The sequence below is a fragment of the Erythranthe guttata genome, chromosome 12 (genome assembly GCF_056151865.1).
Source record: "Erythranthe guttata isolate IM_541 chromosome 12, IM_541, whole genome shotgun sequence".
NCBI classification, from domain to species: domain Eukaryota; kingdom Viridiplantae; phylum Streptophyta; class Magnoliopsida; order Lamiales; family Phrymaceae; genus Erythranthe; species Erythranthe guttata.
In genome coordinates this window covers 1,800,180-1,821,877 of record NC_142544.1, presented here as the reverse complement: position 1 = coordinate 1,821,877, position 21,698 = coordinate 1,800,180, and the positions used below count along the sequence as shown (strand labels likewise).

The window sequence follows — 21,698 nt, the reverse complement described above, 5'->3', positions numbered from 1 at the left end:
ATTGCTTGTTTTATGTGATAAGGATTTGATGTTTGTTTAGCTTTCGATTCAACGGGACTTAGAAGCGAATTATTGCTAGGAATCACATTTTGTGCATTGCTTTTGTTGAATGTTTTGTATTTTAAATTTGGAATTAATTTGTGCTAGATCGTGCTATGTTCGGTTTTAAGACTCACCTTAGGAAATTTATGATACGAAGTATTGAGTAGTAAGTGATTTGGGATATGATTTGGGCCTTCTTTGAACCGTTTGAGCCTTTCAAGGTGACCTTTTTATCGAAATTCCTTAGAACCTTGATTTGAGCCTCGGAGAAAAGGTGTTCTTTCTTTTAGCCATGTGTATAAGGTAGAATAGGTGGAGATTCTTGAAAATTACCCCTTGGAGTTCGGTCGAAATTTTTTATAAGGTCCTTCTTCTTCTTCGAAAAAAAAAAGAGAAAAAAAAAAAAAAGAAAAAAAAAATTAAAAGAAGACAAATATATATATGCTTCTATATAAAAAAAAAAAAAAAGAAAAAAAAAAGAAAGAGAAGAAGAAGAGACTAGAAGGGAGAAATAAGGACTAGTTGAATTTTTTTTGAAAACTCGATCCATTGTCTCAAAAGCAAAAGTGGAGACTTTTGAACTTTTGAGAATCGAGTTTATTAAAGTCCGTAGAGGTGAATTCATTGTTTCAAACGCCTATCTTTCAAATTTTGGCGTAATCACCTAAATTCAAGAATAATAGCCACATATACCCATATTTCCTACCTCAAACCAAAGAGCCTAACAATTGAAAGCCACAAAGCCCCAATGATCCCAATAGCTTAATGTTCGATATTAGTAGAGTAGAATAATTTGGTGAGTATTTGGAGTCAAGCATATGCATGTAAGTATAAATTCTTTCTATCTTTAATTTGCAAATATTGGATGCTTGAAGCAATTGTATGAATTGTGGTTTTTGGTAATGGTGAGTGACTAAGTGTTGTTGAATTTTGAGCTTGCGAATGCCTAAGAATTGTCATTATAATTACAAGTTCTGAAAACGTGAAGTTGATCATTGATCTATGTGATGAGATGTTATCGTTGAGTTATTTGCTTATTGGTAGATTTTGCTTGAGGACAAACAAAAGTTCAAGTTTGGGGGTGTGTTAAGTGTATATTTTTACACATTATCGTACCTTTTTATTTGGGCTTTTGGTGTGTTTTAACGATAATTGGTGCTTAAAAAGTTGATTTATTGTATTTTAGGTACAAATTGAAGAATTGGAAAAGTATGGGGTCAAAACTGCAATTTTGGCGAAAATATGGGCCAAAAGTGAAAATATCAAATTTCAGAAGATTTAATGCTGAGACCCCTGTCCCAGTTTTAGTGCAAATCATGGGACCCCCGTCCGAGAATCCGAAGTTGCGCAGTAAAGGAATTTTAATTGCACAAGGAAACTGCCTTCTTCCCCAAGTTCTTCACCCTATATAAGACCAAGTCAAGCACACAATTGGGGATCAATCTTTTGGACGCAAATTCAAGAGCAAAGAAGATCAACGAAGATTCAAGCATAGTTTTTCTTATTTAATTAATTTATTTTATTTTATTTATCATAAGAATTACGAGTAGCTAAGTCTTTATTTCTAGGATTTTATTTGGAACCCTATGTGGGATTTATGAACCCTTTTCTATGATTTTATGCAAGTTTTAATTCCGGATTATTTCTTCTACTTGTTTTATTAAGTGCATGAACTTGATCAACTTATGTGCTTTTATGTTATTGTTAATCGCATGAATCGGAAGATCGGGTTAATAATTAGAACTGTGGTAGAAGAGCCTTTGTTGTATTAACATAGGAATATAGTTAATCTCTTAGGTAGCCATTATTGAGATTTGTGCTTAATGCTGTGTTCTAGAATTAATTGCATAGGAATATAGTAATTGAATCTAGGGTATTAGAATCGTAATACACGCGGAAGCGGGTTATGATTATTTTAGCATCTCAGGTTAATAATCCGGGTTAATAACTTGCATAATTGAAGGAATTGGGGGAGTAATAATCACATAGGGGGAAGAATAAAATCCTAGGCTTGTTTACTCTGATTAAACCTTCGTTTTTAATTGCTTTCGTGCTATTGTCTTTTTAATTTGCTTTTTAATTTATTTTAATTTAGTTAATTCTCTCTAAAGTCGACTGTGTAGGGTGGGCTTGATAATAATTGGTAGAATTTAGCGTCTAGGATTAGATAATTAAATATTCCCTGTGGGTTCGATATCCGGACTTTTAGTCCACTATATTACTTGTACGATACGTGCACTTGCGTGTAGGTTTTCGCCCAACAAAGATCCAATAAAAAAAGATGCCTAAAAAGCAAGATAAGACATGATAACATAATATTTGCGGGTCGATCCAACAAGTTATTGGGATACCAAACATCAAACGAAGTCCAATTATTTAGTTAATCATGGCTAATCTCCCCAACCAAACGAGGCCTTAGGACTTGGTGAAATGAAGTATTTATCATTTTAAATTATTATTGTGACGATAATTTGAGTAAAGTAGACCGTAAAAGTTCATTCGACGGATTGGATTCCGAAAATAAAATGGGCCAAGAGCTTGCTTAAATAGGCCACGACAGTTAGAATGGGTCAAAAGCTCGCCCAAGCAGCAGTCATCCCTGAGAGCTCGCCAAAGCAGCAGTCATCGCCTCAGAGCTCGCCCTACGTTTCTAACGCAGGTACAAGTGAGAAGGGAAGGCACGATAGATGGTTTCATGATCGTTGGAGGGCGAGATACAGAGATAACTTTTATGAATAGTCAAGGAAAGAGTACGTAGATTAGAATCGTTGATCGAGCAATCGCAATCATAGATGGAGATAGGGTTGTAAATTAGGAGATAATCATAAATAATTCTCTCTCTATATATATATGTATAAACAAATGTATCAAACTCCATTAGGGTTGCGTTCACATACTATCAATAACCTACTTCTAATACTTTCTCTCGAGTTCTCTCTCTTTTTGCTATTTTACTGTTTTGTTCATCGCCACCGACCCAAAATCCGATGATAGGTGAGTTTTCCAGCGTTTGAGGGAATAGGATTGGAAGAAGAGTTTTGAAGGTGCAAATATTGTACAATCATACAAAATTGAGGAAGTTCGACTAATAAATAGAACTTGACTTAATATAGCGACCTTGCTTTATTATTGAATGATCAAAATTCGTACTTATATGGTGTAGACTACTTTTGAACTTTAGTGGTATAGCTTTTTGAACGAGTCATAATGATCGGCTTCCTTAATAATAATTGTCTTAATCATTGATCTAATTAATGAAGCTATAATAAGGTACTTATATTATTTTGAGTGCTTAATTTGGAAATTATATGTCACAGTTGGCAATTTACATTGGGTGGATTTTCAACCGTAAATTTACACATAATCACCCACCTACCTATGCATATGAATGCTTACTGGATAATTATCTAATCAATACGATCCAAATCCACCCAATGTAAACAACCAGCTGTAGAATCTAACTCCCCGTGCATAATTAGCTAGAGTCTTGAAAATGGTTCAACACAAACATTATATTATTTAAGTTGTAAAAAAAACATATCACCTTCGTTGATATCTTGGCTGTAATTAGCTGTCGACACTATTTATTTTACTTTTTTATTTTTATTTTCTATGCGGGGTTAGTAGAGCTATTTCTATGTTACATCGGATAATTTTTTTTTTATCGTTGATCTACATACACCAATATGGGTGTGTGTCTAGGGGTGGTAAATGAGTTGAGCCGACTCGTAAGCTCGATGAGCCGGCTCGATGAGCCGGCTCGAAAAAAGCTCAAACTCGAGCCAGTTTTTAGTTGTTCATGAGCTCACGAGCCGACTCGCGAGCCTTATTCATTACTATTTTTTATTATTGTTTTAATATATTATTTTTTATTTAAATAATGTATAATAATATAAAATATTATAAAAAAATAAAATATAAATATTACAAAAATATATATAATTACAAATTATTGTTTATTTTGTAAGTTTTTAAATAATTTTTAATAATAATAAAATAATATTTAATATTTAAAAAAAAAAGAGAAAAAAAAGAGCTCGAGCTCGAGTCAAAAAATAACGAACTCGACGAGCTCGAGCCTGCCAAAAGAGGCGAGCGCGGCTCGCTCACACCCCTATGTGTGTCTGTGTGTATATGAATGGCAAAGATCTATTCATCGTGTAGTACAGTATAAAGAGGGTTAGAAGTGTAATTTGCAAACTAAAAAATGTTGAATAATGCATGAACCAAATAATATTGAACACTGTATAGAGAGTTAGATTCTTGAATGAGAAAATGAGAATTAAAGGACAAATGAGAAAAGGCTCATTCTACTGCGCTGCCTTTCAATTTTACTTCATTAATTTATTACATAAAAGACACCCATCTTTTCTCCACTCCACCTTTTCTTTTTTCAATATTAAACACCACATAGATATATACATAATCTTTTCTTCTCCAGCTATTACTCTCTCTCTCTCTCTCTCTCTCTCTCTCTCTCTCTCTCTCTCTCTCTCTCTCTCTCTCCTTGATCTCTCTCTAGTATATATTATACATAGATAGAAGCATAAGATCATTAATGAATGATTGCAGGTGAGAGAGAGAGATTGAAGAGAGAGAAAGCAACACATATACACGATGGGGAGAGCGCCTTGCTGTGATAAAGCAAACGTGAAGAGAGGGCCATGGTCTCCTGAAGAAGATGATAAACTCAAATCCTACATTCACAACCATGGCACTGGTGGCAACTGGATTTCCTTACCTCAAAAAATTGGTACTTTTTTTAATTTGTTTGTACTATGTTGTACTTGTCATGAAAAAATTCATGGGATCATATGCAAGAGGAAGAGATTATTTTTTTGCTTCATTTTTTATGAATTACTATCTAAGAAAATTTCATCTGCCTCTGTTGTATGATTTCATAAAAACCTGGCCCCTCTAGTAATCAAATTTTCTGGTTCCGCCCCTGATCATATGTATATACATATATATGATTATGTATATGTATAGGTCTAAAGAGATGTGGAAAGAGTTGCCGGCTGAGGTGGCTGAATTATCTCCGGCCAAACATCAAACACGGCGGTTTTACGGAAGATGAAGATGACTTGATTTGCAGCCTCTATATCACTATCGGAAGCAGGTAATTATATATTGAATTCAACAAAATTAAATGATATATATGTGTATATGTACAGTGAAACCTCTATAAATATTATAATACAGTCGGGACTAACAAAATTCTATTAATTTAGCGAGTTATCGAATTGATAATTTAATACATATTTACTGAGTTGGGACTGGACGAGATTATTATTTAAGCGAAATTATTAATTTATCGAATATTAATTTATTATAGAGGTTCTACATACATAAAATTAGGGTTTGATATATCAGTTATACATGGTTTAATTAATTAATTAATTTGGGCATGCAGATGGTCTATAATAGCAGCACAATTACCAGGAAGAACGGACAACGATATAAAGAACTACTGGAACACACGCCTCAAGAAGAAGCTTCTCGGCCGGCAGCGAAGGCAACAGCTACTACACGCTCGCCGCGGGGAGACCAAGCAAAGTATTAACTGGGCCGCCGCCCCACCGCCGCCGCCGCCACAGGCGGCGGCGGCCCCACCCTTCCTGATGATGCAGGCGGCGGCGGAGGATGCTTATAATTACTCAAACACCGCCACCCTAGATATCCCGCCGCCGCCGCCCTATGGGAACTTGTGCTACAGCACTTCTTCTTCTGATGACGTGTCGTCCTTTTCTCATGAGAATATTCAGCATCTGTCTGAAGGTGATTTCCATGGCGGCTTAATACCTATTAATAATAATAATGATGATGGGATTATGATACCGGAAAATTTATCATCGTATTATAACAGTATGCCACGTCAGCAACTGGATGGAGATATAAGCTGTCTTGTTTACCCTTGTTCATCGTATAACTGTTTGTTTTTTGATGAGCAAAGGCTATACTAGGGTTATTAAAATTTATTAAATGAATAAACACATTTTTTTTTAAATTTATTGGGCTTGCAGTGAATTCAGTGCCAGTGTTATCAATTCCAGGTGTACTTTGTTGAAGAGGGAATTTTAATTTTAATTTTAAATTTGTTTGTTTTTTTTTTTTTTTTTTTGGTACTATCACTATCACTTTCATCAAACTGAGATGCGCTTCCCATTTTCATGCTTCTTTAATTAATTAATAAATCATTATTATATATATATATATATATATATATATATATATATATTCTAAGAATTTAAGGATAATTTCAGTGTAACAACATGTGTTTTGTGGATAGAACTGAGCTGAAACTGGGAATCTTAGGACACTAAAATCCAGATAAGATTAGTCCTCACTACTGACTTGTATTCTTTGATGATCAATTTTAAATTCTCTTATCTTTATTCGCTAAATTACGGCCATCTCCTAAGTTATGGTTATATTACGAAAAAACATCTTTTATTTAGGTACTTACAATCACCCCTCAACTACGAATTTTCTTATTTGTCCACTATTGCAGTGTCAAATTTAGTTAATCTTCTATGTTATGCGGAATATTCTTCAATTTGTACCAGTTTTATCTCATTCGACCTCCACATTTTGAAACAAGATGAACATAAGATGTGCCACTTAGCTTGAGAATATCATATCGTGGTGCATTAGAAATTGTATTTTTGCACAAAACGAGTACAAACTAGTGAACATTCCACGTAATCTAGAAGATTATATTGAATTTGGCACAATAAGGGCGTGACATTTAAGAAGATTCATAGTTGATGCGATTTTTTCGTGATTTACCCATTTTTATTTATTTTTTAGTAATAACTAGACCTAATTAATATATTTTTCTCGCATTGTTTGCGTGTTATTGCACAAGAGCGAAACTACACTGCACACATATGTGTGTGTGTTTGGTGGCTAAATTAAATTAAATTTCATTGTCAAAAATAAAAATAAAATTAAAATAATATATATGTTGATCTATGTGACGTAAACGAAATATCAATTTTTGGTTAATACCTTAGAAAAATGGTTGGATTTTGGGTATTTGCAGAAAGGTCCTAATTGGGGGACCTACATGAAAAATAAGAGAGTTAAAATATTAAAGGGAGCTTATAAGAAAAGGTGCTTTAATTATTTGACATTTTGGCCACAACTAGTTAGGTTTTAGCAAGTAGAGCATCCTCCAATGGCGGCATCTTTTTATTTTTTTCCAATTTGACTTATTTGTAAGTACAGTACTCTAACAGTACTTTGCATATTATATATATCTTTCACTATATATATATATATATATATATAGAGAGAGAGAGAGAGAGAGAGAGAGAGAGAGAGAGAGAGAGAGAGAGAGAGAGAGAGAGAGAGAGAGAATATTACTGCCTTGTCCCTGGAATATTGCATATACATAATTACTATATTCATCTAAGGGAAGCAATAAGCACATTTCTTTTTTCTTCTTGCAGGGGCGGCTGCCCCCCCCCCCCCCCCCCCCCCCCCACCCCCCACACACACACAAACCCTCAATGTCGGTACGCCCTTGAACGTGCTTCCATTCCAATTCATCCGATAATTAAGCTCGGATAAACGAGTTTGAAGAAACCGATACTTATTAGAATGTTATGTGTATTCGATAGTGATTCAAGAACATTTTAATAGTAATCGATCTTGAGTTGACTTTATCGTGCCTTGATTAAATTTTGGGATTTATTAGCTTAAAGTCCGTCGAAACTATTTTCTACAGCTTAAAGTCCAGTGCTGCATATATTATGAATTAGCTTAAACACATGGGGAGTTTATACTGAAAATAGACAATTTAATTGAAGAAGTTATTTTGAGAACTGTGTTCGATTTTTTGATAGTGATTCCATTCACATTTGAGAATATCCTAATTACAAATTAAAAGTTTAAGCTATTTGAGTTAATTTTTCCAAATCGTGTATGGGATGCGGGCAATTTGACCACAATACTAAACCTGTAAAAAAGTTCAATTGAATAGACCAATTTGATCATCAACGGAGCTAGAATTTTAAGTCTCGGGTTGACACATTAAAAAAATTCTGAGACGTTGTACACAACTTTTTTTATGTTTCTCTATAATTTATAGAGCTCTTTGTGGCACGAAAACTTCAACATGTTAACGTTTCTGCATTTCGGGAAAGTTGTATCAGAAACTCGAAGACATCTGTCAGACACTTTATGGGTCATTTTGTAATTTTTGAAAAGTTAGAAGTATGTCTAAATAGCAAAATTATAAATATTTATGTTGTTTCCCAAATTATTTAATGATCAATTGCAATTGATAGTTGATAGTAAAATTTATTTTGAATATGTTTGTATAAATATATAAAAGGAATTTATATATAAATAAAAACTTATATATGTTCATATAGAATATTTATAACTATACCCCTATACTTTTACTATTTACGCTGATCTAGGCCGATTTGCCCAGGCCCAAACCATACAATAAACGGGCCGAAGATTGAGCCCATATATAAGAACCCACCAGCCTTTTTCTTTATTTTCGGCCCAAACCCACCAACCAGCCCTATTTTACTTTCTCTCGGTAGAACAGGCCAGGGGAGACGAAAAGGAGAAAAAGAGGAGACGCACACACATACACGAAAAACAGACACATTTCTATGGTGGCCAACGAACCCCCATCATACGTGTTTCCCCAAGTTCCCGTAACCCCAGTTTTGGAACATGCCGTTTCCCCGTATATATGGAGATTTGAGAAATATTAGGGGGGCGTGACCCCCGACCCTATGGTGGCTCCGCCACTAAATCATCGTTATAATTATTTTATACTTTCATTTGCACTAGCGACTCAAATTCTATATAACACAAAATATCAAAAAAAAAAAAACATTACAATAAAGATCTATTAAATAAATTGCAATTTATTTAATGATGCTCATAAAAGAAACGAGACGAAATATTGCAATTTATTGTAGGCTCTTTCGAAAGTATTAAGATTCAGTTGGGTCAATTGGTTTGGCCCGGTCCGTATTGCTAACCAATTGGACAACCCAAGTTTGTCATTTCTGTCTATATTCGGCCCATACTTTAAATTTCTTAATTAATTAAATAATTCTTTTTTAATTAATTATTACTTGCTACTAGCACATCCAATTGTAACATAAACTAATATTTAATTGGATATAGGGGGTCAGAAAAAAAAAATCAAATGTTTGAGAGTGTGAGGCTTATACTATGCTACACCGGGTGAAATACATTGGGTAGATCTTTACCATTCATATACATACAAACACACACACATCCACATTGGTGTGTGTAGATCAATGGTAAAAAATCACCCGGTGTAACGTTCATCGGATGTAGCATAGAAATAACCGAGTGTGTGAATATTGAAGTGCGAGATCCATGGGATATTCTCACTACTTTGCGAGCAATAAATTAAAGGAAAGTACATACATTTATAAATAGTATTTCTTTTTATTTGGCCGGTTAGTTATTATGGCCTATGGGTGGCTAAAGGTTCCATATACATATTCAATTTGGAGTGTATTCAAATAGGTCCACTTTTTTTCATTTTTTCATGCCAATAATGTATTATATATGAATGTCTAAAATAAATATAATGGAAAAAGTCTGGATTAACCCAAGTTTGAATCGTTTTGCCAACGGTCGCTCGGTGGAGTTTGTCACATATGGTTAGTTTACTGTAGTTTATGTCTCCCGTATGATTTGGAAAGCTATTATTATACGAGAGTGCAAGTTTACCTGATGCACTTATATGGTTGGCTGCGAGTTCCTCAAAAGAAAAAAGGGTAAATTACAACCACCTCCTAAAGTATGGTCAGATTACGAAAAACCTATGGTCAGATTACGAAAAACCTATTCTGTTTGGATAATTACATTTACCCCTCAACTATGAATCTTCTTACATCTCCACCCTTATGGTGTCAAATTCAACATACTCATCTAGTTTGCTTTCCCACAGACGGCGCCAAAATGATGCTGCTCCAAAATGTTGGGTCATCACAATGGTCTTGAAGCCCACAGGACGGGAATCTTCAAGCCCAAGAATGGCGAGAGTCCTTGCCACACGTCCGAGGTAGTCAAAGAGGTCGCTCCACTCGTTAACCTACAAAACAGTTGAAAACACTAGGTGACACGCCGGAGGTGGCCCGACGATTGTCCTCCGACGCTCAAGTCAGAAAACTATCACAATATAAGCAAATAATATTAATTAATTGCCTAAATAGTACTTACCTTGTTATGTGATTGATAACACATATTTATAGGTGGAGTTTTGTATGGTTTTCTTGTAGAAAACCAATGTGGGACAAAAACATTAGATTTCTTCCCATAATTATGAAGTTCTTAATTAAGGGCCTATGTGTTGGCTTTTTCCTTTGAATGAGCCTCAGAAGCTTTTTGGGTTAGAGCCCAATTAGTCACATCACAATTTGATGCTACAATTATTTGATCGGAAAAACTCAAATTGTATTGATTCAAGTTGCATGCGTTTAAAAATCAATAAATCGATCTACAATGTTTGTATCTTGTGAGATTCATGTTAAATAATTAATGGACAAATTAAATGAGATATTTTGATCATATCTCTCTCATACGAACTTCGATTACTCTGATTCAAGTTGTATTAAAAAGCCAGCAAATAAATCTACAATAATATATTTTTGTAATTTTTTTTAAAGAGGTGCATAATATATTTATACATCAAGGTATGGGTTGTGGGTCATGAATTCATGATGCTCAATGTAATAGTATATGAGTGTAAGAGACAAAGGGGTCAATCTTTATTTTTCATTCGGCCATTTATATCTCTGTCTTCATCAGACCAGACAGGAAATTGCAATACCAGGTTACTTCTGATCTCGAATTGGAAACCCAAATACTCGACCCGGACCCATTTACTCTCTCTCTCTCTCTCTCTCTCTCTCTCTCTGTGTGTGTTTGCACGTTAGGCATGCAGGTGTGCTCTCTCTGTTCTCTTGATCTTTGCATGTGATTGCATGGGAGCATTACTCGTGGAACTCACGTGATCAACTGTCAATCAAGATTGTCATTAATTTTTATTTTTTAACGTTTTTTACGTGTATTAAATTTCGAAAAATACATAATAAATTCAAATTAAACAACTGAAAGAAAAAATTATAGTAACTAAAATCAAAATCATATGACATAGAAAGTTAGAAATAATTAACTGACGAAAAATAATGTACTTCAACGTATTCGAATTGCGTTTGCCTCTACTTGTTTTCCGTCCTGATGGCAGTCCACAAGTTCTGTACTTTTGAATGTAATTCAATATTTAACCTTGTGTTCGTTTATTTCCCGCTTTATTTCACTCTTATTGTTACCGAATTCAATGTCGTCGTTGATTCTTTCAGACAAGGTGTTTAGTACTGTTTAATGGTACGAGAGGAAAAAGTTCGTAAAAAGCTACAACTTTCATACCTGGCGGAGAAGATGCTTTCATTTGTGTCGATGCATTAATTAATCATACTAAATTAGTACTAATTAATCAACTATATTGGACTTGAGGCTTTACTTTTGGCTGATTAATTATAATTAATTTGCAGTTCATTTTAATTAAGAAATATATAATTAATGGAAATGCAATAAAAAGGTTAAGAAATAAAGGTGTTTAACAAATATTTTGTTTGTTTGTTTTCTCTCTAGTTGATCTTCTTTCTAACAACTACATATTGATATCAAATTGTGTTCACTAAAGAAGGTATTAATCTAGCTCACTTTATTCATTTGTGTCGGCCTTTTGACGTAAAATACGAAAGTATTAATCTAATTATTTTAATTTTTAAATGTAATTAAAGTTGGATTTTCCTTATTTAGTGACAAATTAAGAAACTTCAACCACATAACCACACATTCGACGAAGATTCGATCTTGCGTCGTTTGACATGGTGCTCTCGTACTCTACTAATTAGTTCACCTTGTAGAATATATACAAGAATATAATGTTATGCATTTTTTGAATGGAAAAAGAATATTAATAATATTTTGTCTTCAATTTAAATGGATATATTAGGCAAGAAAAAAAAGTCAACACAACAGATGATTCGGTCAACGAAAATATTGTGACAAGAGACAGAAATTGGAACTCGTATTAAATTTGGATACTTCATATTATATTCTTCTTGACCAAATTAATTAAGTGGATTAGGATATAAGCCGCATGTCATGGTGATGTATAATTGGAAGAATAATTGAACAATTTCTAAATTAATCTAAATTCAACAAATTTAAAATTTTAGGGAAACCATTAATTTCAACAACTAGCCATAGTAAAGTTCGGTTAAATCAAATCATTTTTTTTTAAATAATTTTTTTTTTAGTATATGATTTTGTTAATTTAGTGGGGAAGTATTTTTATTGTTCTTCATTGTCTTTATAAGTAAAGTACTTGCTAAAGAAAATAAAACACTTCCTCGGTGCCATTTTATTTGTCATTAATTTGAGGTTTAATTAGGCACACATTTAAATAACCTTTACTTTTATAAGAAAAAAAATAAAATTATCAAAATAAAATTATCATCCGAACAAGATTATTTTACTAACTGGGTTTTGTAGATGCTACATTCGGTACATTTCACCAGGTATAACATCTCATAGATCAAAGGTATCAGGCCTCTCTCTTTAATGAATGATCAAGGTTTAAATTAGTGAAAAAATAATTAATTATGCCTGCCTACAAAAGTATGATATAGATATTAAAGAAAAAAAATTAATGTTTAAGTTACTAATTTTTTGTATGAAAAAAAAAATAAAAGGAAAAAGATTACTTACAGGCAACTCCCATCTAATTAAATTACTAATTTTTTGTATGAAAAGAAGAATATTATTCAGATTTTTATTGCTTTATTATTATTATTTCGTTTCTCTAAAAAGAAAAAAAAATGAATTAACGAAATTAGGGCCTTCCAAAGTTTAAATTCATCCTCAAATGGAATATATATATATATTTTTTATCTCAAAAACCCTAATTAATAAATAAATAATTAAAATAAGCAAATAATATATGACTACGTATTATACGCATGTTACTGCATGTTTAAAGTTAAAACAACGTGATCAGACAACATTAAAAGAAGTCGGTTTGACAAACATTTCTATATCACCGTTTGTTTAACGGGTTTATTAGGGAAAACCCCCTTGTTCATATTTTCTAATGAGGTAGATCCAATTTTTTTTCCCCTTTTTGAGATACACCCAATTTTGCCAACTTGGCAAAATATATTATATAATTTCCCTTTAATACCCCTGTTTTATTATTAAACAGCATTTATTTCCTTTAATACGTGATTTGAGATTTGCTGATACGTTGCCTAAAATCACGGAATAAATTTACGTGAGATCATTGGCCGTTATATCAAATCGTGTACAATATTTTTTGAAGATTCTCTTCATCGTTCCAGCAGGTTTTATCGTCATTGAAGATTTCTGCACCGTCGTGGAAATAGGATCGATTTTTGAGCGTTTGTTGTTGGACGTTGTTAAGCGGGTATGAATGCGTTATTCGTTTTTATTTTTTGCTCAATGTCCATGATTGTCTTGTACGGTGGTTAGAAATTTTTAAGAGTTGTGTTGATACTTGATTCTATTAAGTAGAACGTTTTTTAACAAAATTATTCCGTCATATATATATCGTTTTTTTTTTGCCGATGATGTTTGTTTGGAAGAGGATTGACAGAGTTAGAAGAGGATGGTTCACGCAGATCGGACCAGAGTTGTTTTATATGAGCTTCGTAGTTGGTTTATGCAATAATCGGAATAATTGTCCGCTTTGGTCGAGTTCATGTTTTTATCCCGATCGGTAGTTGGTTTATTTGTTTATAACAGCCGATTTAAGTGTGCTGGGTAGTACATTAAAATATAGTTCGTAGTCTTTTTTAATTTAGCGTATGAATTTTGCATTTTAAGTTTATTTTTGATGATATTAATGTATTATCATTCAAATGTATTTGCAGTCTATTTAATTATTTTTTAGTATTCTGCATTTTTAATTTTGTTTCATGATTTTAGGTTTTTTCGATGGCGAATTTCGTACGGATTTTGTTGAGGTTTGGTGGGTTGGTTGCTATAAAGAGGTGTTTACGATGTAATGGCTCGGTAACTTCGGTTAAGTGTTAAACCGTTGTAATACAGTAGTATACTATTATGAATACCGTATGATACTACCAGTATCATTTTATTATACTATTATGAGATTATTAATGTACTAGAGTTTTTTAACTCGACATATTGGTTTGATTGTGTTATGATGTGTTTTATGTATTTTATCAAAACCCTAGATTGAAATTATGAGATTATTAATGTACTATTTTATTGGTTATGTGGAATACTTTACGTTGGTGTTGTTCTCAATGTTCTTGTCATTTCAGTGGTATATTGTTTGTAACACAATTTCATATCAATATTATAACCGTAATATACTATCACAGCAGATTAATGTACTATATTGAAATTATTAATATACTATGTGGTTGAATAATACGGGATCCATACTCTATTAACGAGATCCATAGTCGAATTAGATCAATAAGATAGTCTATTACATGATATAAGGAAAATTACCTTAATTGATTAGTATAACAAACATATTATTCAGTTTCCATATATATTATTATTTTTTCATATATATTATTATTTACCCTAATCGTTTTCATATAATAAGGAAAATTACCCTAATTGATTAGTATTTCAAACAAACATATTATTCAGTTTCCATATATATTATTATTTTTCCAATAGTCAATTAATTAAACCCATAGTCGAATTAGATACATGAGATAGTCTATTAAAAGATATGAGATAGTCTATTAATTTTAAAAAGGTAAAGTAACGGGATTTGTGGGATTTGATTGAGGGTAATTATGTAATTACGAAAAGCTTGGGCTTTTATCAAAATGGCAAATTTAAATTTGGGTCTACCCCTATTATTTGAATGTTTAAGGGGGTTATATCTAATAGACCCTTGTTTAACCGGCCAATGTCCAATCGCGCCGCTTCTATTTATCACAGCCATTTATATTAGGGTAAATTACAAACACCCCCCTGAGGTATGGCCAAATTACAAAAACACCCCTCTTGTTTGGATAATTACAACCACCCCCTCAACTCATCAAATTTAGTGGAATCTTCGAGATTATATAGAATATTATCACTTTTGTACCCGTTTTATCCCATTCAAACTCTACATTATGAAGCAAGATGACCATAATATGTGATTTTTAGCTTGTATATATCAGTTTGTGGTGCATCGGAAACTGTATTTTTTACACAAAAATAGTACAAACTAGAGCACATTTCACGGAATCTAGATGACTATGTTGAATTTGGCACCATAAAGGTGGAGGTCTAAGAAAAATCATAGTTGAGGGGGGTAGATGTAATTATCCAAACAAGAGGGGGGTTTTTGTAATTTGACCATACCTCAGGGGGTTGTTTGTAATTTACCCTTTATATTATTTATTTCTTCATTTATTCTCTCGAAACAATAAAATATATAGTTTATACTATTTTTATTTTTACAAGGAAACGCGCAGTAGGAAATGTACATTATATTTAAAAAAGGAACTCACATTCTTATAATACAACTCATCTCGATAAATATATGATATATCACGCTCTCGTAATCTACCAACTAGACGACTCTTGTAGATCTGACACTATTTACTATTTTACCAAATGTCACTATTATGAATTACAAATCATAAATATCTGAATAAAATGGTCTGAAATATATGGTTATTTAAATTAATCAGAATCTATTTGTCATTTTAAAATATCAATAGTCATTAATTAGTTATTTTCCAACTTTATCCCTTATAACTCATAAATTATCTAAAAAAATTAATTATTATTATTAATTTTTTTTAGAGAACAATACAAGCAAAGGCAGAAATGTAGTATTATTTAGGACCAATGCAAATGAGTGGAGTATAAACTACAAACAATTAATCAAAACAATATGTAATTAAATAATAAATAATCGGTGGAGGTTAACTTATCGAGAAGATTTCCAACAAAAAAACGAGTTTTACAGATTTATGAAGCGCAATTCACTTCACGTCCACGTGGACAGAGTGCACTCTTTCTTAATTTACATTTCCCAACAAAAAAAAAAAGAATTACACAAAAATCCGAAACTCAATATTCGAATAAAAAAAAAAGTCAATAAAAAAATGGGGAGGGTGTGCGCGCGTGAGTTCACACACAAAACCGGATTCACCGTTCACTTTCACGACCATTGAATGACATCCGAAAAACCCATTTTGACGATTTTGTCCTCGAGCAAACTCGATTTTGACTTTGATTTTGACCACTAATCGCGTTCACGAAGGTTTTAATCCTCTGTATCGCAAGCTCCAGTGTGGCCTCAGACATGTTGGCGAAGCAAACCCGGAACCAACCCGGTTCAGCGCAGTGGCAAGACGAACCGGGCGAGATATTCAAACCCACCTCGTAAACAATCTTCTTCCACAGCTCCATCTCCGCCTCGAAACTTTTCTCTCTCATCAGATGCCTCATGTCAACCCAGCAGAACAAACCGGCGTTGCTCTCGAGGCACGTGATTCCGGTTTTCTTCAGTCCCCGGACCAGCATCGCGTGCCGGTTCTTCAGCCTCCTCCGGTTCTCAACCACGTAGTCCCCGGCGAACTTCTCGTCGGAAAGCATGGCGGAGAGGAGGTACTGAGTCTGGGAAGAAATCAACCCGAAGCTCGACATCTTCGTCGCGGCCGACACGACCCGTTTGTCGTTGGAGTATATTGCCCCGACCCGGAAACCCGGGAGACCCAGATCCTTTGAGAGGCTGTACACAATGTGGACCCGGTTCCAGAGGGGGGTGTTGACTAGGTTCCGGTCAACGAGGACCTCCATTATGCTGACGTAATCTTCCGGCGAGTTGAAGACTGTGCCGGAGTAAATCTCGTCGCTGATGAGGTGGATGTTTTTTGCGTCGGCGAAATCGACGAGGAGATTAAGCTCGTGGCGGGTCAGGGTTATACCCAGCGGGTTGGAGGGATTAGTCACTAATACGCCTTTAACTTTTAGGTTAAGCTTCTGCGCCTGCTTATAGGCTTCTTCGAGAGCCGGTTCAGTGATTCTGAACCCGGTCGAGCTGGTGCACTGTATAGGCACTATTTCGACACCGGTTCGCCATTTGAGGTCTCTGTCAAATCTGGATTAATTAATTAAAAAAAAATCATTATTAAATTTAAAAAAATGGTGACGTGGAATTAGTTTAAATAAATAAATAAATAAAAAGGAATATGGAGTATATACGTACCCAGGATAGTATGGAGTGGGGAGAAGAAAAGCTTCGCCGGGGTTGGCGAGGCAAAAAATGAGGGTTTCGTTTGCTGACGTGGCGCCGGCGGTGAGTACGAGGTTGTCGGGAACGAAGCTGACTTTGTTTCCTCGGATTTCCGACATGAATTGTGCCAGTGCCTGAATTATTCATCATCATTTTTTTCAAAGTTAGTTAATTTGGAATATTAAAAAAAAAAAAAAAAATTAATAAAAATATTTATTTAATTAAATATATAATATAGTATTTGCATGCTTACATTTTTGAAAGCAGGAAGACCATGATAATCTTGAAAGAGAGCAAGCTCTCTGAAAATGGACTGCCCATTTCTCTTGAACCCAGCTGCATCCGGATTTTCCGACAGCCATTTTTCTAGTAAATCAAAAGATAGCTGCAAAAATAAAAATTTAATTAAGAATAAATAAACAAATTATATTTTTTATCTGAAGAAAAAAAAAAGAAAAAAAAAAAGAAACCTGATTTTCGGCAAGACCCATCTGGATAATTCCATTGGGATTGGTGGAATCATCGTACGGGTTTTTCTCGTACTCCTCCCATCCGAGAAAGTAGGAAGAATCTTGGCCGTGAGAATTGCATGTTGCTTTTTCTGACAGCGTCATTTTTTTTTCTTTTTTTTTTAAGGAAGAAAAAGAAATCTAGAAGCTGTGGCTGAGTATGAAGGAATGAATGATCTCTAGAGAGAGAGAGAGAGAGAGAATTAGAGAGAGAAAGTAAGTGTTTTGCAAATGAGAAGGTATGTTGCTTTCTGGGGCAAATCTCAGTGGGTATATATAGGAGTTGGCAGCTGTACTAAATTCTTTTTTTTTTTTTTTGGATAATTGCTTATTATTTTACCTATTGTTTTATTATTAATTAATATATGGTATACTCTATCCGTTTTTTTTTTTTCGTTTTTGAATTTTGAATTGTAAAATTATTAATTATTGAATCTGTATATTGGCTTGATCAATAATTAGTATTTAGTAACAATATTAATTTTTTTCTGTTTTTAATTAGTAACAATATTTGGATAAACTATACCTCAATTTTGTCTACATCAATAGTACTCTACTCCCATTTAGGAGTGTAGGATTATTTCGATAAACTACGACTTCGATATTGTAATTAAATTACCTGAAAAAAAAATAGCGAAATTAAGTAAGGTACATAAATTTTTGATGATTTTGTCACCTTAAATTATAAAAATGTTAATTTACTCAATTTTAGCCCAAAAAAAATACTATGTATTATTATTATTATTATTATTATTATTATTATTATTATTATTATTATTATTATAATTATTATTTATGAAATATAGCTTAGATTAGTTAATTTTATTTTTAGTATTAAGGAAAAAATGTAAGTATAGAAATATTATTATTATTAATTGGTTTAAGTCTTTTCTATAATAATAAATTGAAAAAATAATATAATTTTAGCCTTTTTGGATTATATAAAAGAATAGTTGAAAGTGTACCGACAGAGGAAATCGGAGTAGTAAAGAGAGAATAGGAAAAGTGGGAACAAAGCCCATATAAAACTGGACCTCCAACTGTGCTTTGGTCCATATTTTCCCCTGCTAAATGGGCCCATCTTGTCGACCACTTTCTCTCTCTATCCCCCTCTCTCTCTCTCTCTCTCTAAATATTTTTCTTTTCTTTTTTTTTTTCAACAAAAAGAAGAAATAAAAACAATTTAATTGTGTTTTTATGATGCTAACAACTCCAACAACCTTTTTTTCATTTGAAGTCAACCTCTCCTAATTAATCGACATTGCGCACTAAGCAAGATCCTGGAAACTCCGTGCAATTCATTTTTAGTATAATTTATTATTCCAATATTTTTAATTTTTTTTTTCTATTTTATTTAGCAACACTATAACTTGTTTTAGGTCAATTGACACAAAATCACTTGCTCCAGTAACACAAAATAATATAATTCGACGTCATAATTACAATAGAGAAATTTGAAATTTACTTGAATTTAATCCTGAAGAAATCAGAAAACAATGGGTATGTTTGTTTTTATTTCCAAATTCCATTTCCAGTTTTATACTATACATAAAATTGGAATTATGTTTGTTTGACGATTTTCAATTGGAAATTCCTATTTTTCTTAACAATTTTTCCAATAGAAATACACTATTCATACTTTTCCCACTTTTCAAACCTATAATAATACCTACTAACCTATTTCTCTCTCCTCAATTTTTTCTCCCATCTCATTAATAATAATAATAATAATAATAATAATAATAATAATTATTATTATAATAATAATAATAATAATAATAATAATAATAATAATAATAATAATAATAATAATAATAATAATAATAATAATAATAATAATAATCATAATAATCATAATAATAATAATCATTATAATAATAATAATAATAAAAATAATAATAATAATAATAAAAATAATAATAATAATAATAATAATAATAATAATAATAATAATAATAATAATAATCATTATAATAATAATAATCATTATAATAATAATAATTATTATAATAATAATAATAATAATAATAATAATAATAATAATAATAATCATAATAATAATCATAATAATAATCATAATAATCATAATAATAATAATCATAATAATAATAATAATAATCATAATAATAATAATAATAATAATAATAATAATAATAATAATAATAATAATAATAATAATAATAATAATAATAATAATAATAATAATAATAATAATAATAATAACAATAATAATAATAATAATAATAATTATAATCATCATTATAATAATAATAATCATTATAATAATAATAATTATTATAATAATAATAATAATAATAATAATAATAATAATAATAATAATAATAATAATAATAATAATCATTATAATAATAATAATAATTATAATAATAATAATAATAATAATAATAATAATAATAATAATAATAATAATAATAATAATAATAATAATAATAATAATAATAATAATAATAATAATTATTATTATTATTATTATTATAATAATTATAATAATAATAATAATGATAATAATAATAATAATTATAATAATAATAATAATGATAATAATAATAATAATTATTATAATAATAATAATGATAATAATAATAATTATTATTATAATAATAATAATAATAATAATAATAATAATAATAATAATAATAATAATAATAATAATAATAATAATAATAATAATAATAATAATAATAATAATAATAATAATAATAATAATACTAATAATAATAATAATAATAATTAATAATAATAATAATCATAATAATAAAAATCATAAAAATCATAAAAATAATAATAATAATAATAATAATAATAATAATAATAATAATAATAATAATAATAATAATAATAATAATAATAATAATTATTATTATTATTATTATTATTATTATTATTATTATTATTATTATTATTATAATAATAATAATAATAATTATTATTATTATTATTATTATTATTATTATTATTATTATTATTATTATTATTATTATTATTATTATTATTATTATTATTATTATTATTATTATTATTATTATTATAACAACAACAACAACAACAACAACAATAATAATAATAATAATAACCATCATCATCATCATCATCCTCAATCATTATATTCTACTTTTGCACGTACTTTCGTAAAGAAAATTCATCACAACCAAACATATTTTCATTTCTACACCTACATAAAACTAAAAATATCCTTACATCCAAACATATTCCCATTTTCTACACAAAAACCAATAAACTACTTTTTCCATCAGAAATTTTGAAAACTAGAAATTCTCATTGGAAACATAACCAAACATCCCCAATGAGTTCCGCCGTTGGTATTATCTAGCCAACCGATTTCATTATTATATTAAAAATTATTATCATCGTAATCACACGGCCTAAGAAGGTAAAAAAATATATAACAAAGCCCTTTTTTAGGTTTTTTTAAAAGCCCTTTTTTTAGGTTGAACAAAAAGTGATAAAAATAATAATTAATTAATTAATTAATTAAATAATACTTAGGACTGAAATTAGAAAACCAAAAATGGAATGGTAGGTGAAAATGTGACCCAGTGGCCGCTGATTTGGATGCTAATTATCCTCTTTTTGGCATATGCCCTTAATTAATAGAAGAACCCATATTTCAACATTTGAGACAGCTAATCATGGCATAATAATAATCCATTTCTAATTTGCATGTTTATTTTTTTCTTCAAATTGAGGACTTTATTTTGTTAAACATAAAATATTTTTTTTCTAATTTTAGATGTATATATGATCTGTAATCTGCTGTGGATTTGACGTGTGCTCAATTTGACTAC

The 21,698-nt window shown here is 31.0% G+C and overlaps 2 protein-coding genes and 1 long non-coding RNA gene across 3 annotated transcripts; 2 read left to right on the top strand and 1 right to left on the bottom strand.

Annotated features, from left to right (window-relative positions):
- Positions 1–4,437: 4,437 nt before the first annotated feature.
- Positions 4,438–6,049, top strand: LOC105953427 (uncharacterized). Its single transcript, XM_012977087.2, has 3 exons — positions 4,438–4,795; positions 5,032–5,161; positions 5,456–6,049. The coding sequence occupies exons 1-3, from the start codon at positions 4,660–4,662 to the stop codon at positions 6,003–6,005; spliced, it is 816 nt and encodes a 271-aa protein (XP_012832541.2). The 5' UTR covers positions 4,438–4,659; the 3' UTR covers positions 6,006–6,049.
- Positions 6,050–13,203: 7,154 nt separating this feature from the next.
- LOC148766188 (uncharacterized) lies at positions 13,204–14,200 on the top strand. The gene is made up of 2 exons (XR_016034819.1): positions 13,204–13,546; positions 14,068–14,200. It is a non-coding gene; the product is annotated as an uncharacterized LOC148766188 (long non-coding RNA).
- Positions 14,201–16,079: 1,879 nt separating this feature from the next.
- On the bottom strand, positions 16,080–18,113 carry LOC105953451 (1-aminocyclopropane-1-carboxylate synthase 3). The gene is made up of 4 exons (XM_012977110.2): positions 17,833–18,113; positions 17,616–17,747; positions 17,336–17,496; positions 16,080–17,227 (listed from the first exon to the last, which is right to left on the bottom strand). The coding sequence occupies exons 1-4, from the start codon at positions 17,974–17,976 to the stop codon at positions 16,273–16,275; spliced, it is 1,392 nt and encodes a 463-aa protein (XP_012832564.2). The 5' UTR covers positions 17,977–18,113; the 3' UTR covers positions 16,080–16,272.
- Between the last annotated feature and the right edge of the window lie 3,585 nt (positions 18,114–21,698).

What these genes read in the sequence shown, in the direction of transcription:
- LOC105953451 (XM_012977110.2), bottom strand. Translation starts at nt 17,976, where the DNA reads ATGACGCTGTCAGAAAAAGCAACATGCAATTCTCACGGCCAAGATTCT. An exon ending in TGGGTCTTGCCGAAAATCAG is followed by an intron (nt 17,748 to 17,832) that starts GTTTCTTTTTTT and finishes TTATTTTTGCAG; the next exon opens with CTATCTTTTGATTTACTAGA. An exon ending in GTCTTCCTGCTTTCAAAAAT is followed by an intron (nt 17,497 to 17,615) that starts GTAAGCATGCAA and finishes TGAATAATTCAG; the next exon opens with GCACTGGCACAATTCATGTC.
- LOC105953427 (XM_012977087.2), top strand. Translation starts at nt 4,660, where the DNA reads ATGGGGAGAGCGCCTTGCTGTGATAAAGCAAACGTGAAGAGAGGGCCA. An exon ending in TTCCTTACCTCAAAAAATTG is followed by an intron (nt 4,796 to 5,031) that starts GTACTTTTTTTA and finishes GTATATGTATAG; the next exon opens with GTCTAAAGAGATGTGGAAAG. An exon ending in TATATCACTATCGGAAGCAG is followed by an intron (nt 5,162 to 5,455) that starts GTAATTATATAT and finishes TTGGGCATGCAG; the next exon opens with ATGGTCTATAATAGCAGCAC.